The sequence below is a fragment of the Lucilia sericata genome, unplaced genomic scaffold (assembly GCF_015586225.1).
Source record: "Lucilia sericata isolate MDLA Ls3-8-SP2 unplaced genomic scaffold, ASM1558622v1 Contig000154F_arrow, whole genome shotgun sequence".
Lineage (NCBI taxonomy): Eukaryota > Metazoa > Arthropoda > Insecta > Diptera > Calliphoridae > Lucilia > Lucilia sericata.
Window position 1 is genome coordinate 440001 of NW_023994185.1, and position 12905 is coordinate 452905.

The 12905-nt window shown below is 30.7% G+C and overlaps 1 protein-coding gene across 1 annotated transcript; it reads right to left on the reverse strand.

Annotated features, from left to right (window-relative positions):
• Nucleotides 1-11650: 11650 nt before the first annotated feature.
• On the reverse strand, nt 11651-12536 carry LOC119601297. The gene has a single exon (XM_037952133.1). The coding sequence runs from the start codon at nt 12464-12466 to the stop codon at nt 11690-11692; it is 777 nt and encodes a 258-aa protein (XP_037808061.1). The 5' UTR covers nt 12467-12536; the 3' UTR covers nt 11651-11689.
• Nucleotides 12537-12905: the final 369 nt, after the last annotated feature.

Genomic DNA, 12905 nt, shown 5'->3' on the forward strand with positions numbered 1-12905 from the left:
ACTTTAAATCTAAATTGATCTGCCAATCATTTTCATCAGCATCCTCAGCAGCAACATCAACATCATCGAATCTTCAAAAGGTTTTAACCTCACAAATACTTGTACGAAAATGTTGTTCCCTACTATAAAGTCCACATAGGAGTTATAGTAAATAGTTAATTAATCATTTTTTTTTTTTTCATTTTTTCTATTTTGTTTAAGACAATTTGATTAAGTTTTTTTTTGTAGATTTCAAAGTTTAAAATATTTGTTTGGTTTTATTATTCTCAAACCTTTAACTTAATTTTGTTTAATAATGAAATATTAAGTTATTTTCGTGTAATTTTTTAACGCTACTGAAAATTATTTAGTTATTCTTGCCAAACAAAAAAATAAACTTGTTTTATTTAAAATATATTTTTTTAGTAGCGTATACAAGAAAAGGTTTAAATATATTATTATGGGCTACTGTTTTTCGAATTCTTTTATTTCCCTTAATGGTGGCACAGATGGTGGTAACTCGTCAAAATGATTTTGGATTAAAATTTAGTTATTATCTATGTTGGATGAATTCGTGTTCAAACTAATTTTTAATTTCTTCTTGTAAAAATGTTTTAATGTTTTAATTATTTTAATTGCAATGGTAAATGTTAAACAAAATTAACAAAATGGTTCTCAACGCACCCTTTGATCGGCTTCTCTAGTAGGTTAGTTGTTGTTGTACTTTCCAAAAGATCTGATTGTCTTCTGAATAACATTCTTCTGTTCGATAGCCTCTTGAAGTATAGCTTATTATGGTCTTAATATGATCTCCAAGTCGCGTTTGCACATCTCAGTTTACATGGAAATTCTTTGGGTGATGTGCCAGAGATCAGTAACGATCTAATCATGTGAACGGGTGTTAAAGCCTTTCTCAAAGTCAATGGACCTAAGGTAGATGCTAGAGCGCTTTTTGCGTGGCCAAGACAAGATCTTTCAGCTCGGAATGCTGCTTGTGATATTGAATGCTTTCTGTAATTTATATTCAGATGGCCTTTGATCACTTTCTTTTCCATTATAATAATTAATACATTATTAGGTACCATGTGTCGTCACATATCCATAATAATGATTCTGCGGGCTTCAATAAAATATCCCTTACGACAGACCAGTTCTTAAGCTGTGAGGGTGCATGTGATCGTAGAACTCCCGAAGATCTCATCTTTTGTTCTGCCCAGGGTTCTGTGGTGGATGGAATTTTCAGGCGGAAATCAGTAGTTCCAGCTGACAAGAGCTTTCTGTGAAAAGTGAGTCCGTTCGGTGTTTTCATCTCATTTGACTCGGGCCATCTAGTCTAAGAGAGACCAAACGCTTCGATATTCTTTGCTATTTTGAGATAGTCGTGATGGTTCTAAAAGTTCTACGTTCCATAAGTTTGATTGTTATTGTTGTGGATTCAGTAATTAAGAATTTTAAGATGGCTAGCTGATTGGGCTGATAACTCTATTTAAATCTCAGTGATCATAAGAATATTTCAAATGCAAAAGTTTCTCATCAATCACATTTCTTTCCCTCGATTTTAACTCTCTTACTCCCTCTCTTTTCTTCTTGCGCTCTTCAGAATCATTCAAGGCTATGAAATGATAACTCTATTAAAAATTTTGTCAAGCTGTGCTCTTAATGGTCAAATCAACATGCCATCAGCAGGACATCAAAAGAAAATATTAAAACGCATATCAAGGAAAAGGCAAAAACAGCGTATGTTTAGAAACATTTTGGTTTGTACGCAACTCTAGCAAACAAATAAACAAACAACAGCAGAAGCTGCAACTGCTACATGCAACATAGATATTACAGTGCAGTAGTACAGTACAATATGTATGTATTGTGTACTCCTACACTTGGCACATTTATGCATTATGTTGATCATTTGTTTGCTTTACGATTGACATGTCAAAAATATAATAATAATTTTTAGCGACTTGCTGATGGATGGATAGAAGGATGAGTTCGAGGTCATTTAGATAATTAAAGAAAATTATAGTTTATTTGTTCTTAAAGACAATAACGAAAAATAGAATTCATTGAAGGTCATTTTGAAGAAAGACAACTTATGAAATAGAGACATTTGAACACAGACACCACCCATTGAAAAAAGAATATCATAAGAATGATAATAACTGCATATCAACGTTTCTTACGCTCTCTCTCTCCCTCTCTTACTGCATACTCTTTTTCTTCTTCTGTCATCATTTTGAAATTAATGTCATTCTTGTATTTGTCAATATGTCAACACAATTGATTATAATCGATTTTAAATGCCTTGTAGGTTGCAACTAACAAAGTTGCAGAAGTAGTACCCACTGTTTGGGTTTTAGTCGGAGTTTCCATATGGCTTTACAAAAGATAATTTTATTCATTTACTACAATGGCTAGCTTCTCATTGTTGCATAAAAAAACAATTGTTAAAAGAAATTTCATGCTTTTCTTTTCCAGCTGGGGTCAGCTCAACTTTTAAGGTGGGACTAAATGAGATAAAATATCTACTTCTCTTTCATTCTTTAAAGTAAATATACATTCTTATAAACAACATAATTTACTGTTAATTGTTGTTGTTTTCACTACATATTTTTATTGTTATTCTCCATTTATGATTAATTATTGTTGTTTTTTTTTTTTCATAAAATTATTTCTCCATTGCTCTTCATTTCCTTTCAAGCATTAATAAAAGAAACCTTTAACAATTTATAGCTCAGCATGTTTTCCCCTTCTACAGAAACTCTATTTATTATTGGGTTAGAGATAAGTTGAATTCTTGTAATAATTTTTAGCTTTAATTCCTATTTTTGAATAGTTACTAATTTTAATTCTTTAAAATTAGATTTGTTACACCAGTTGGAAGCGAACTCATTATGAAATGGTTGCTAATGAAGAAGCAAATGATCTGGTAAATCAAGATGTAAACTGGAAAACCAGAAGTCTGTTAAGGCTATGAAACCTTAGCTTAATGTGGGTTAGGTTTATGTAAGGATGTATTCTACATCGTCCGATGGAAGTAATACATACCTAAGAATGTTCATAACAGTGGGATGTCCGGAATTATATCTCTCAAGAGATATTTGGATCTAAATTCGACAAAAGCCTGTCAATGACAAAGAAGCTTCACAAATTATTGCCCGGTCTTCAGAAACTCAGTTTCCTGGACGTAATATATACCTAAGAATTTCCATCAGTGGGATGTCCGGAATAATTACTCTCAACAGATATTACATTTGTCTAATTCCGTATATTTAATGTACAATAGTTGTTCCCGTAATCATGTGTCCACTCAGAATTATTCGAAATGGCCCTATCTATTTCGTTGATTAAAGATTAAATCCAATTCGACAAATCTATGAATACATTTGATTTGTATACCCAAATTTGCATTTACATAGCAAAGTTGACAACATGCTCTTCTTTTAGTTTATGCAGGGAGGGGCTCATCTGCATTCAAGAACCTATAACTGGGTGTGCGAACTCAATAAGGAGTGTAAGGTGAGAAAGTTGCCTCGATACCTAACCTACATATAGACAATAAGTCTACGCTAGACTGCACATAAGTCATGGCTTTTGGTCATATTCAGAGCTTATCTGAAATTGTCACATATTCCAACAAAATTGACAGCATACAAGGTTGTTTTACGTCTAAAGGTGGTAGCATCACATATTAAGGCCAAGGACTTCAGATATATCAGCCTCTCAACTTTCCTTTCAAAAATTTTGGAAAGAAGATTTGATTGACGTAGGGAAAATACACATAAACTGCATTCCATTTAATAGTTAGTATAATAGAATATGCCTAAAATATAAGGAATAGGTATACTCTAGCTGCTTTCCCAGACATAGAGGGTACTTTCAACTATACCAAACCCAAAACGGTAATTAAGCAACCCCCTATATTATAGGCGCATAGAATCCGGTTAAGTTGTCTTGAATATTTCTAAAATTGCGGAATATCAACATTAATACTTTTCTAAAGACTGCTAAACTTACTAAACTGCTCAACTCTATCATACTAATAGTTACATCCAAGGACAGTAATCTTCTCGCAAAAGTTTTGGAGTCTGCGGTAAAACTTATACGTCAAGAATGTAGATTGGGTGTTAATCCAAACAAAACGAAACTGGTGTTATTCACTAAGAGACAAAATATCCCTAAATTTGTCAAACCCAAATTAAAGCCTGTAATACTCACATTTTCCAATAATGGCATATATATTTGACAGAAAACTGAACTGGAATCTGAACAGGACAACAGTGGCATTTTGAAAATCACTCCACCTAAGGTACTGTTCACACCACTTAACTCTATGTCTACATACTTTTTTTTCCATTAGTGCAGAAAAAAATAACTAAAAGACGTGTTTATAATATATTTTAAGATGAAATATCTTCTGAAAAAAAATAATTAACTATAATTTTCATTCACTAGTATATAAAATCCCAGTAATAAAATACAAAAAATAACGAATCAGAAATACATTTATTATTTAGTACCTTTTGAACAACTGTGTTTATTTTTGTGCCTCTACTAATACATTTTCACTAGTTAGGTTTTTGACAGGGGACTTAGGTCTTTGACAATCCCTTTCGCCTATATGACTTTAGCATTCTAATTTCAAAACCAGAAAACATATGTTCACATACCCAATGTCATTTGATTGTAAATAGTTTTCTTTTCTTTCAACTATTTTCATTTTTGTTAACCCCACTTGGTTCCCTATTTTATATTTGTTACTGGATATCTTTCCAACTCATACACACACTTAAACCCTATTATTAATACAGTACATGTTCAGTTAAACGAATATTTTAACAAAAATTGTTTTTAATAATTGAACATTAGTAATATAATTTGGATATTTCATTGTTTATAGCGAGTTTCTACTGTACATGTATTTGTTTGTTGGCGTTATCGTTATAACGTAGAACGCCCGCTTAGCGTGACGTTTTCAATGTAGTTTATTATGGCGCTCAACAGTTACGGTTTTATGCCTTCGCATATTGGTAACAAAATAATGAAGTTTTATATTTTTTCTGCATTTTTTCTTAACTTGATATACCCAGTGTGCTTCGCTCCACTAACAAAAATATACATAAAAACCGACCGTTATTTGCCCTAGAAATTATATTACAATGTTAGCTTCCATGGCTTCAAGTGCTGCAAGTTTAAAAACATAAACTAGTGAGTTCAGGAAATTATCGAAATGTGTCAAATCGCACGATCTCGGATTCCAATTTAGAGATCTCATGTTATTGCTATTTCAATAAATCCATAGTTGCGATCTACGTAGTGACATCTAGTTGTAATATCATCTCGCCCGAATCAATTTAATTTGTTATTAACCCGATTGTAATAGATTGTTTATAATTTGGTAATCGGAAATGTCAAAAAATTTGTGCAGTATGACAGTTCCTTTGACAGTTAACTCTTCCGTAAGTTCAACCTGTATATGAAAGTTTACATGGACGGACTCAAAAAGTATTTCCGAGTCGAAAACTATAACCAAAACGGCAATTACAAACATAAGCACAAATGTATTATACCCTCCTAAACTGTAGTGTTGAAGGGTATAAAAATATACAACTGCAACAGCAATAACAACCATTTACGCTAAAAGCAATTAACTATAAATAGTGGTGGCAACATTGAAAACAATATTAGTAGAATGTATAATTTGTTAAACAATTAAAACACGACTAGAGTATTATGCATAATGATATATTTAGTTAAAAGTATATGTTTATTTCATTCAAGTGGAGTTGTAATGTAAATTTAAATATAAATACCTGAATGTACTCACTTTAATTAATAGAAATCACGTGTCTTTAACACTCTCTCAATAAACATATAGCAAGAGCTCATAACTAATTACAGAATTATGAACTTTCTATCGAGTACCCGATACATATCGACGGTATTTGTAATATTCTAACATATGCTCAAATGTTCTAATTATCTATATATATAAAAGAGTAGCGTTACTGACTGACTGATTCATCATCCCACAGCCCAAACGGCTGAACCTAGAATCATGAAATTTTGACAGTAGATGTGTTTTTGGTTATATAGATCCACTAAGCAGGGATTTATGGAAATTTGTACATTTAGGGGTAAAAAAGGGAAAAAACGGGTAAAACTGGTTTTCTTAATTATCTTACCTAATATTAGTGATACAAGAAAAAGTTTAAATGTACATGTATCTACTTTTAAAATAAGCAGATGGGTGTCTGGTACTTTTTTGATATTCGTATTTTTAAGGAGTGAAAATGTGTAACAAAGGTGATTTTGGTACCTTTTTTGGACCTTTATAACTTTTTAACTAATAAACAAAATAATATTTTTGTAAATATTTTGATTATATCTCCCAAAATTAGGAGACACATGTTTTGTACTTTTTTAAAATTCAGCCCTTTTTGGATGTAAAAGGAAGAAAACTGTATTTCTGGTACTTTTTTAGCACATTAAGAAAACTTTTTCTTTTGAAGTACTTTTTATTAAAGTATTCCTATTAAATTACGGAATAACTCTGTAATATTTATTGAAACAAAATGTTTGCTATTTCACTGGAGAAAAAGTATCATAAAGGGAAAAAACGGGAAATTTAATTTTATTCAAACTCATTGAGCCAATTTTTATAAAATTTTAAAAAGTAGTTTTTTTCTTCACACAAAATAAGCTATTGGTATATTATTTTGGAATTCGAGTACTAAGGCCTATATAGGACCAAATTCAAGTAAATTGTTTGGTACCTTTTTGAAAGCACAATTTTTCTGGAACAAAAGAATGCAGATTTGAATCGTTTGAGTTTTATCTGTGATATATAGATTTAAATACGGAACATTTTGTAAACTTAATTATCAAAAAAGTATATTTCTAAGCGAAAAGGGGAAAAATTGTGTTATTTTTATTAGATCTTTCCACTAAAGTAGAATTTATTCCACTTTTGGTACTTTTTCTTTCTTCAAATGATACTCTGTATGTTTTATCATATGAATTCAAAACACATGATTATTAAACATACACGGTCCTCATTGAATAAGATTCTTTAAGAGAGAACTTTTTAGTACTTTTTATCTCATAAATGGTACTTTTTGAGTTTTCTAAAATATTCAAACGGGAACATAAATTTTAACATACATGGTCTTGACTGAATAATATTCTGTAAGTGGGTACTCTTTGGTACTTTTTCATTCTTCAAATGGTACCTTTTGGTTTCTCTATAATGGTTAACCGGAACACATCCTCATTAAATGAGAATTTATTGAGAGGGACTTTTGTACTTTTTCGTTTTTCCGACGGTACTTTTTGATATTTTTACGATATTGAACTTAGAAATATAAAATTTAAAATATAGGGACCTTAGTGAATGAGAATCTACTGAAAGGGACTTTTGGTACTTTTTCATTCATCAAATTATATTTTTTGAATTGTCTATAATATTGAACACAGAAACATAAAAATTTTGATTAAATAAGAGGCATTTTATAGTACCTTTTTCAAATAGGAATTTCGAAATTTTTTATAATGTGGAAGCTAAACGAATGAAACTAAAAATACAAGCTTCTTCCTGAATGCGAATTTATTCATGTGATATTGAACGTAAAAAACTGAAACATTAAAAAATTTTTAAATCAATTTTAATTTTCTAAAAAAGTAAACAAAATTTTGTATATGTATTTAATTTTGGTTAGGGTAGCGAAGCACCCAGGGTATGCTAGTCAAACATATACTATATAGAAATTATAAGAATCGTCGTAACATCCTCAAATGTTTACGAAAAGGTTTAAATTTGCTTTAAAGTTGTGATGATTTGACATCAATGGCTTCATATTTAACAACTTTGACCTGTTCTTTTCAGAAAACCCTTTTTGTTTTATCAATAGTCCACTGTCATCATGTTCGTCAATCCTCTTTTCACAATAAACTTGTAAAAAATCAACAAGAAATGCATGCATACAAAATATTTGGCATTACCTTCGTTAGTCAATATTTTTTATTTAATTTTTTCCCTAAAAGGAGTAATGAACGACATTGCCCGACATTCTTGAGCAACATTTTCGAAATGCGTTATGAAAATAGTTTACCGTGACTTTCAAATGAAACGAAGCAGTAAGTTGAAAACAACTAACGTCCTTCTTGAAGGCAATGTACAACAAAAATCATAAAAATTAACAACGAACTATATGTCTTCATATCCATACATACAAAAATATATAGGTACACTCGTATATTTACGATACCTTGTATTTAAATAGTCTTTGATTTTTATTTCATGTTTTAAAATGCATGTTCTTGTGATTGTTGTGTCAGCAAATTTCATTAAAATATGACGACTGACTAGAAATATCAAGGAAATCATGCAAAGACATCAAACATTTTGTAAAATATTGGTTAAGGGATAGTTAGTTTTCTATTAAGTGCAATATTAATTTTCTTACTCCAAAGTCTTTAGTTTTTGAAAAGATCAAATATCAATACATGCATACGTTCGTGATCTAGTGACATCAGTCCTTAGTGAACTATTAATGTGGCAAAGCCCGATGTTTTTACTACTATAATTTTTACTACTATAATATATAGAATTCCAAATTTTCGTCCACCTCAAAGTTTAACCATGAAGTGTTCAATTTTGACTCCAAAGTAATAATGAATGCCTAACATTAATGTTAACAGCGGACATAAGACCTATTCTGTCGCACGATTCACTTGTCGTACCTGACCTTGGCACCTACTCACTCGGAACTCTGGCGAGTTGAGACAAAATCAAATTGGTCATGACACAGGTCGACAGACCGACTTTAGGCCGCAAAAGGACCAACCCAACCTTTGATATTGCAGTCACTCCCTGTGCCAATTCATATGAACCAACCAACCAATCAACCAACCTAACTACTACTAACCTAACTAAATAACTAACTAACACTACTAACTAACTAACTAACTAACTAACTAACTAACTAACTAACTACTACTAACTAACTAACTAACTAACTAACTAATACGAACGAACTAACTAACTAGCTAACTAACTAACTAACTAACTAACTAAACTAACTAACTACTAACTAACTAACTAACTAACTAACTAACTAACTAACTAACTACTAACTAACTAACTAACTAACTAACTAACTAACTAACTAACTAACTAACTAACTAACTAACTAACTAACTAACTAACTAACTAACTAACTAACTACTACTAACTAACTAACTAACTACTAACTAACTAACTAACTAACTAACTAACTAACTAACTACTAACTAACTAACTACTAACTAACTAACTAACTAACTAACTAACTAACTAACTAACTAACTAACTAACTAACTAACTAACTAACTAACTAACTAACTAACTAACTACTAACTAACTAACTAACTACTAACTAACTAACTAACTACTAACTAACTAACTAACTAACTAACTAACTAACTAACTAACTACTAACTAACTAACTAACTAACTAACTAACTAACTAACTAACTAACTAACTAACTAACTAACTAACTACTAACTAACTAACTAACTACTAACTAACTAACTACTAACTAACTAACTAACTAACACTAACTAACTAACTAACTAACTAACTAACTAACTAACTAACTAACTACTAACTAACTACTAACTAACTAACTAACTAACTAACTAACTAACTAACTAACTAACTAACGAACTAACTAACTAACTAACTAACTAACTAACTAACTAACTAACGAACTAACTAACTAACTAACTAACTAACTAACTAACTAACTAACTACTAACTAACTAACTACTAACTAACTAACTAACTAACTAACTAACTAACTAACTAACTAACTAACTAACTAACTACTAACTAACTAACTAACTAACTAACTAACTAACTAACTAACTAACTAACTAACTAACTAACTAACTAACTAACTAACTAACTAACTAACTAACTAACTAACTAACTAACTAACTACTAACTAACTAACTAACTAACTACTAACTAACTAACTAACTAACTACTAACTAACTAACTAACTAACTAACTAACTAACTAACTAACTAACTAACTAACTAACTACTAACTAACTAACTAACTAACTAACTAACTACTAACTAACTAACTAACTAACTAACTAACTAACTAACTAACTACTACTAACTAACTAACTACTAACTAACTAACTACTAACTAACTAACTAACTAACTAACTAACTAACTAACTACTAACTAACTAACTAACTAACTAACTAACTAACTAACTAACTAACTAACTAACTACTAACTAACTAACTAACTACTAACTAACTAACTAACTAACTAACTAACTAACTAACTAACTAACTAACACTAACTAACTAACTAACTAACTAACTAACTAACTAACTAACTAACTAACTACTAACTAACTACTAACTAACTAACTAACTAACTAACTAACTAACTAACTAACTACTAACTAACTAACTAACTAACTAACTAACTAACTAACTAACTAACTAACTAACTAACTAACTAACTAACTACTAACTAACTAACTAACTAACTAACTAACTAACTAACTAACTAACTAACTAACTAATACTAACTAACTAACTACTAACTAACTAACTAATAACTAAACCGAACTAACTAACTAACTAACTAACTAACTAACTACTAACTAACTAACTAACAACTAACTAACTACTAACTAACTAACTAACTAACTAACCTAACTAACTAACTAACTAACTAACTAACCTAACTAACTAACTAACTAACTAACTAACTAACTAACTAACTAATAACTACTAACTAACTAACTAACTAACTAACTAACTAACTTAACTAACTAACTACTAACTAACTAACTAACTAACTAACTAACTACTAACTAACTAACTAACTACTAACTACTAACTAACTAACTAACTAGACTAACTAACTATACTAACTAACTAACTACTAACAACTAACTAACTAACTAAACTAACTAACTAACTAACTAACTAACTAACTAACTAACTAACTAACTAACTAACTAACTAACTAACTACTACTAACTAACTAACTAACTACTAACTAACTAACTAACTAACTAACTAACTAACTAACTAACTAACTAACTAACTAACTAACTAACTAACTACTAACTAACTAACTAACTAACTAACTAACTACTACTAACTAACTAACTAACTAACTAACTAACTAACTAACTAACTAACTAACTAACTAACTAACTAACTAACTAACTAACTAACTAACTAACTAACTAACTAACTAACTAACTAACTAACTAACTAACTAACTAACTAACTAACTAACTAACTAACTAACTACTAACGACTAACTAACTAACGACGCTATATCAGCGAAGACTCTTATTTATAAAATCTGTTAGGTTTTCTGAAAGTCCAAATGGAAAGGCAAAAGCAATAACCCCCTCTTTTTCGGTAGTGGTTTCAAAAATGTTTTCTAAACAAACTATTCTCCAACTAACGAAATCAATTTTTCACTTAACCAACGCAAGGCCAAAGTAAGTAGTTGTATACATCAAAAGGAGTTAAAAGTGCAATGCAGAAAAAATTAGGTACTTAAATAAACACACTTATAATAAATTTTAATTACTAGGATTTATTAAAAAAATGTCCACTCTTACGTCTCGTAAGAATACATGTGCGTATATAAAATATATATCTATTAGTTGTTAACTTATGATTTCAAAATAAAGCTGAACGACAGCGTCTTAGAACAGACACTTCGCTATCCGAGGACTTGGGCGATTTCACGCCATAACCATGATTTAGAGTATCGGGTGGTTTGGTCCATTTAACAAAATATGTTTTATATACAACAGCTTGAATTTTCGGTTTAGATTTGCGATATTTACCATGAAAGGGACGCAGTAGCCAATAAAAACTTTCAAAACGTGGACATTTTCTGCGACGTGGACTATTAATTATTTCCAATTTATTGCTTTTCTCAGTATCTTTAAGGGAACCATAACTTTGTATGGTGACCTGATGTTGTAGGGAAGACTTTAATACAGATTCTGATATGGTTTGTATATTCTGGGGATGTTGAGTTTCATGGCATATAGGCGGAGGTTTAGATATACCTTCCTGCCGATTACAGGCTGTTACTGGGGAGGAATTTGGAAGGGTTTTAATAATTTTGGTTTCCGTCTGATAAGTTTCTGGTTCCGGCTCATTATTGTTTTGCCAACAGGATTGCATTTTCAGACAATATAATTTGGAATGTGTTTTTACCGGTTTATTTTCGCTATCGCTCAAGTCCTCTGGTTCTTCATGAATGGGAGCAATTCGTGTTACACAATTCCGATTGCGTCTTAAATAACGACACAATTTCTTATTGTCTGTTTCACATTGTTTTAAAATGTGTTCATTGTGGTGCTCCTTTAAGGCTCTAAACTCCTTACGACGTGCTGCTGCTTCAGCTAAATTATTATTCGTTGAAGTGTTGTCCTGCTGGGGCATTTTTACCAAAATATAATGATCATTTACCAAACAAATATCCGATATCTTCTTGGGTTTCTCCAACAATTCATTTCTAAAAAAGTCATTCACTTTACCATTCTGATAAATTTTATAGTCTTTTCCGTCTTCGTCCTGCTCTGGCTCATTCGAGTAGTTGTTTTCTAATTCTTTAACTGTTATATCTTCTATTTCCTGTCGCTGTGATTTGGCCTTTTATTTTCCGGTTTCTCTTCCGACTCTATGGTAGCAACAGGTGTCTGTCTTAGCAATTGTTTTGATTTGATTACTTTATTTGTCACGTGTTCCACTACTTGCCTGTTGTCTATTGTTGGGTCTATTGATTTTTTCCGATTCGGTTGTGCAGCGTTATGTGTGAGTGTTCTGGCACGTTGTTGACTATTTGGATTGTGTATGACTTGGGGTAGTTGTTTTGTTGCTG